This window comes from Entelurus aequoreus, linkage group LG20 (assembly GCF_033978785.1).
Source record: "Entelurus aequoreus isolate RoL-2023_Sb linkage group LG20, RoL_Eaeq_v1.1, whole genome shotgun sequence".
NCBI lineage: Eukaryota > Metazoa > Chordata > Actinopteri > Syngnathiformes > Syngnathidae > Entelurus > Entelurus aequoreus.
In genome coordinates this window covers 49,038,872-49,045,443 of record NC_084750.1, presented here as the reverse complement: position 1 = coordinate 49,045,443, position 6,572 = coordinate 49,038,872, and the positions used below count along the sequence as shown (strand labels likewise).

Genomic DNA, 6,572 nt, shown 5'->3' with positions numbered 1-6,572 from the left:
ACTCACAATGGCAGACGCCGCAGAAAGCAGTGGACACCAAAGCAAAACGAGGCAATTAAGAAGCGACAAAAGTTGTCTAAGGTGTGGGAACACTTCACACTAAAATGGAAGGAAAAAGCAGTCGTAGGCAAACATTGCAAAGTGAAGCTGGCATACCACAATAGAGGCTTTGCAGTCACGTGGTTTTATCACGTGACTTTGTGTTACGCCGCCATCTTGCCGGTCAACCGGTCAGCTCGTTCCTACGTGTTCGTACAGATTCAGTTTGATTTCTGCGCTACATTTTCACCGATTTCATCCGAATTATGGCTGATTTGCTATCCAATGAAGTTGTGCATTTGGATGAAGAGTCCAAGAAACGTTACCGAGAGAAGTTGAACCTTGTTGGCACAACGGATCCGTACCTTTTACCGAGAAGCGTGCTAAAATCACCTGAGCATTTTGCAACAGCCGACCTGCCTGATCTCTCATATCCAGACATTTATAATGACCTCGTCGATTCACCATCTCCGTACACTGGAAAGGACCTTAAGGCATACAAGAGTCTGGATGCCTACAAGTATTTTACAGCAGGTTTTGTGCATGATGGGCTGATATGGCAGATTCCAAACAAGAATGGATTTCTTCTCATGACCAATGTAAGGAAAAAGCACACACAGAAGAGCCTACTGTCTGTTTACAAATCCGCGTGGCAGTAACAGTGTGATTGTGAAACAACTACTGAAGTGATTCTAATGAAAACTCACATTGTTAAGCTGCCTTGCTGCTCTTGCTGCCTTTCTAAAAATGCACCCAGCATTTTCAACAATCACATTTGTATCATCCCATATTGTATTATTTCACATTTTGTGAAACAAATCAGGGGTAAATAGTTTGTTTACATACCTGATATGAAGTGTTCATTGCAGATCCTTGTGTAAATCGTAGGTTTCCAACGTTCACGACAAATCGCCGCAATCCATTTATCGCATTTTTGATGTTTGCCGGGAATCTATAGAAGCTAAGATTTGGTTTATGGCCTCGTCTATTGCTACATCCAACAGCACAGCAGGTTTCAGGTGTTGTTCCTGAAAACGCACCCCTGCCGTAGAATGCACCCCCTGACGCGGATGCGCGCTTACGTCACTCGTTTCGAAAAGTATATCTAAACTTGGCTTTAATGACTGAAGTGGCTGAAATCGCCTCTTTTAAATCGCCTCTTTCGGTTCCAAGCTCAAATAGCAGCAGATCTAACAAGAAAGCGTGTGTGAGTCGTTGACGGGCACTGAACTGGTGACCGGCAAGATGGCCGCCAAGCTAATGTCACGTGGCTGATGACGTCAGCTGCAAAGCCTCTATAGCACAAGTTCCATGCTGTAGCACCTGTGGAGAAAGCATCCCATTGAGGGACGTCCAGAGGCCAGGTAAGTCATCTATTAAATGTAAACGCAAAAGTTGTGTTAGTAAAATAAATATTATTCATTATGATAACCAGGATGTGCTCTCTCACTCCCGCCAAGTCATCAAATGCTGCCAAAATGTGTTGAAAGTTAACAACCCTATCCGAGCTGTCGTGTTCAATTAGCCTTTCATTAGTAACCACGCCAAAGTAGTCCTACAAAGTTATTCAAGTCATGCAACCACATGCTACTTGGATAGCTTGCACTTGCACCCACTATAGTCTCTATAGCTTAAGCGCCGATCTACATTTCTGCCAGTGGATGCTCGGACGGGCGGTAAATCTGACGCTACTTTTCTGAGCATGCGCGGATTTTGCTTGGTGGTGACTCACCACTGGTTGCACATTTCAAATGCAGTATTAAAGGCACTACCTAATCCACTTTTTATGTTTCATATCATGAAAACTGTTCTTTTTGTTTTATTTTTGATATTAAGAATATCGTTTTATTTTAACTTTCTCATATTACCTGTGAACTAATTTTATATATATATACATCTCAAACATGTTATGATGGCAAAATGAACATTGATTACTATTATGCATGCAAAGAATGCAATGAACTGTATTGCATTCTTAAAATGTAAAACTGTTGTCGTCATTATTAAGTGGTTTGTCTTTTTATATTGTTTATGTATTGTTGGCAGGTTGAAAACAGCTCAGCGCATTTGCGTGGAGAAACCACCATTTAAACAGCACCGTATAATAATCATCACAAACGCACGAGAGACAAGAACTTCACACCACACAGCCCATACACTCAAAAAAATGATTCAAGCCCTTCTTAGATGTGACACATTTAAGTATTGTTGAATTTATTCCAAAATATCTAGTTTTAAAATATACACATATATATTTAGTCAGTGAAACATAACATTTCTTATAATTGATCCTATGGGATTGATTTAAAGTTGATCAACGCAAAATAAATGAGTTCAGAACTTGGAGCCACCTTCTGCGCATGCGCATATCATCTTCGCGGGCATTACTCATTAGCATAATGTCTTCTGGCGGGAGTGCACCGCAATCAGCAGGAACCGGGAAGCAGGTTGGAGCTCAGCTCGGTCTTTGGTAAGTATTCTTTTTTTTAATATAGCTGTAGTAGACTGTAGCTGTAGACTGTACCGCTAGTGTATTCATGGTATAAAGTTTATACCACATTTCGTGAATTGTTTGTGGGGGCGAACTTTACTTTTAAAGTCCGACTTTGCATGCTAGCTTGGTAACTTCCACCATGGCCACTAGCTTAATAGTCCACACATGAACAGTCGGAAAACTGCAAGATGATTGTGAGGTGAACCAACTTTCCCTCCCTTATTATATACATAAATCATGCCGGGATGAACGTGAGGAGCAGCGTGAGCGGGGAAGATTATTGACGCGACAGTCGGAGATAAATATCTGCCCGTGTAGTTTGACTTTATTCAATGTGTGTGCTTCCTCTGGGTCCGCTGCGCGTCAGCTCCGGCTGTCCAGAAACTGCCTGTATGTGTGATTGAATATGTATTTATAAGGATTATATAGTGTTTTATATCTCATTCAGAGTATTATCTCGCGCTATCACGAGTGAATCTCTTTTATTATCGCGAGAATTCGTTTGTCTCGGCACTCCAGCAGACCGGCTGTGCTCGCAGTGATGCGGAGGGAGACCGCAGCCGGTGTTTGAGGATGGTCGAAGGTGCACGGAGCCTTGACGGACAGGAGCAGACACGCAACGCACACGGATCTGGTTGAAGTTCAGGCACCAGATCCGGTTGATGTTGTGCTTGCCCTGTTTTGTTGAACTCCATCATCTCCGCCTTTCTCTGCCTCTTACACCCTCTCTCCTTCAGTAAAGCTGTCGATTAAGCAGTAAATGTAGATTCTAGGTTACACATGGTCAGTGAATACATGCAGGAAGGTTAATATTGTTCCTGTGTCTTTTGATATTTTAATAAAATGGCAGAATTTGAAATAATTTCATGTGTTTAACTTAATGATTTAAACTTATTTGTTTGTCAAATAATTGGTAGTCTATTCTAAATGTTCAAATGTTATCTTGTTATATTGGTTAAAGCTTTTATTCAATTTCAACTTGTCTGCATTTCTAGGTATTCTGGTACTTGCACTCACAACTTAATATCTTTTGCAGATTGATCATTTTTTTCAAGCTTGATGTGGCAGCCTCCTAATGTTAAGCGTTACCAAGCTCCTTGTGGCAGCCTCGTGATTGTAAGTAATAGGTTATGTGTTTAATGGTGGTACAAGTTGATCTCTATCATTGTCATCCTTTTGATGTGATATATGCTAATTCTCTTTATTCTCTATTTCAGGATTATGAATGTGGCAGTATAAAGAATGCAGTTTGGAACTAGCGAGCAGGTATTTGTTGTTGCAGCATTTTAGGCAGACTCCTAGGCATTTAAGAGGCAGTTATCACTATCCATGCCCATATACAGATTGCCCATGCAGTTTTAGTACATTGAGTAAGCTACTAAATCATACATACAAAGTTAATGGTAAACGGCAAACTCCCAAAACAGCAGAAGTAGCTACATTCAAGTGTCATGTGTGCACATGCAAAGACCTTACAACAGAAACAGATTTTCAACACATAAATCGACATCTGAGGCGTAATGAAATGGTTCCATGTATGTTTTTAGGTTGCTAATTTAAAACAAATGTATACAGTACATTTAACACACACAAATATAGGAAACACAACCAACATTCATTGATAGATTTGAAAGCTAATGTCAGACAAATCTGAAGCTGGGCCAATAGAGTGTGTCGATACAGATCATGAATTTGAAACACTTAGTTGTGATGATGCAACATCATTGAACCTGCAAATATCTATTGAACAGGAAATTGCTTGTATTTTATTGAAGTTATAAAATATTGTTCATATTCTAAAGTCAGTTATTGATGAGGTCCTTTCTGAATTTCACTACATATTAAGTACAGCTTCTTGGCCTGTCAAAAAAGTTTTAGTTTGGGATGTATTTCAGCATCATAAACTACAAGTTCAAGAGTGACTAACTGATGAGCTGTCCACTGTCCTATGCCAATCAATTAGGCGTAGCTATCGCAAAGGACGGCCCCCTTGTTACTGCATATAAATGTAAACAGTACTATACATCTCACTTTTGTGTTTTAGAGCCAGTTGAGTACATACGAGATGCCCAGTGGAATAAGGCCAAGGCAAAGCTGCAGCCAACTTGAAGAAAGCGAAAAAGGCTGAAGTTGACTACATACCACTGCACCCAAAAGGCCAAACCACAGAAAGCTTGGAAAGTAAGAGAATGGCTTTGTTATCAGAAATAAAAAAGCGTGACAATAAGTGCTGATAAAAGCAAAAATGGGAAAAACCTTCTCCCACAGACAACGAGAGGTCGTTGAACAGAGGCCCATGATGGAGGGATTCAAAAACCGCTGGCCTGCCCTGTTCCAGCAGAGTGAAGTAAGTTCACTTGTATTTTTATGTATTGATATTTAACCGTAAGAAAATGGCAAATTTTTCTAAATACATTTTATTGAATATTTTTTAGATTAATGAGGAGTTCTTGTGGATCACTACAAAGCCACTGCAGTCAAAGTTTGTGTCACAACTGGACCACTTTTCACTCAAGCTGATGTACATCTTCAAAAGCACAGGAGGAGTGAAGGGGCAACGAATCAAAGAAGTTCTGGCAAACATAGATTTGGTAAGTAGAAATGGTAGAACTGCTTTATTAATTTATATATATATATATATATATATATATATATATATATATATATATATATATATATATATATATATATATATATATATATATATATATATATATATATATATATATATATATATACACACACACACACACACATATACACTTATTTATTTTATGGTTGTGTGCCCTGCTCAGAAATGTGTTAAAGATGCTATACTCTAGTCTTCAGAAGCTGTATTGGTTTATCTAGTTTTCTTTACACACTCTCGTCAACTTGCCCCCCTCCCTGTGCCACTGTTGCACCAATATTTTTGCTAAATTCTGTTTTGATTTTTCACGCTGCCTTAGTGTGACGACATTGACATCAGGAGGGAGTGCATCCTGAGAAGCCTTGTTATCTACCTCAATGAAGATCCAGACACTTTCTTCAAGGAATATCTGCTAAGTTAATAGTTTGTGTTACACAGCAGCATGAAATAGTCTTACCCATTCTTATTTACATATATTGTGGTCCTTTGAGCTCAACACACTACAACTTTTTGAATAACTGGCATTTTGTAAACAATGGGGCTCTTTGAATTTAAATTTTTGTTTGAAATCAATGGTAGGTGCAAGAAAAGACAGAGTCAGAGTCTCCTAAGCTGGTAGTGGCAAACGGGCGGAGGCCCTGTGGAGTAAAACAGCTATTTCTGTCCCACAGGTCCATCTCTATAGGGATGTGCTTGCCTAAAGGATCATGTTGCAGCATTTGCATTATGTTCATAGCTGCTTGCCAATTTCAAACATTATATTAGTATTATAAAGCTACTTAATTTTCTGCTAGTGGTGTTCAGCATTTGACCTAACACAAGTGTTCTGTTTTTGTGTTGTTGTTCAGGCCTCCGCCACTGAGGATGCAGAAAAGGACATTGCCCTCACAGTCATGGGATATACATAATCCGTGGAGATGGCGATGGAGTTGTTATCGAAGGCATCAAAGTCCTGAGCAACGTGGACACCGTCATCATGGGGGTCATAATGATGTTTGGCCTCATTTATGCCCTTGATCTAAGCTTTCCAGACAACTTCAAGTACACATTTGAGTTGTTCCAGAAGATCCTAATGAACCTGGATGGGCACAAGCTGAACACAAAGATACAGCAGCTGGAAATCAAGTTGCTTGCATGAGAGGTGAACACTTGTTGACAAAGTTCATCATGGGATCTTTATTTTGGCTTGTATTGTTTTTGCCTTCATTTTCACCCCATTTAAAGACAATCTATGACCTAAAACATTTTCAACTTGAGAATTGGACTCAGAATTGACTAAGTTCCAGGGAAGAAGAGGCTGTTTACTGAACTGCTGGAAGTACACAATCAACATATGAAATGCAGTCCTGGGGAGTGGAGAGCGATTACTTTAGGGTTTAGACTGGATGAACTTTATCTCCCCATTTTATC

At 39.6% G+C, this 6,572-nt stretch overlaps 2 protein-coding genes across 4 annotated transcripts in view; one reads left to right on the top strand and one right to left on the bottom strand.

Annotated features, from left to right (window-relative positions):
- Nucleotides 1-6,572, top strand: part of LOC133636330 (zinc finger protein 25-like) — a 1,044,419-nt gene that overhangs the window by 437,936 nt on the left and 599,911 nt on the right. The window lies entirely within an intron of this gene.
- LOC133636344 (zinc finger protein 135-like) overlaps nt 1-6,572 on the bottom strand; it is a 29,034-nt gene that overhangs the window by 9,542 nt on the left and 12,920 nt on the right. The window contains exon 3 of one of the 3 annotated variants that reach the window (XM_062030314.1): nt 2,273-3,275. The exons of the other annotated variants lie outside the window; for them this stretch is intronic. Within the exon in view, the coding sequence (XP_061886298.1) occupies nt 3,019-3,275 (257 nt within the window). The 3' untranslated portion in view covers nt 2,273-3,018. Of the gene's footprint in view, nt 1-2,272; nt 3,276-6,572 lie in introns of those variants that run through there. 3 annotated transcript variants of the gene reach the window in all.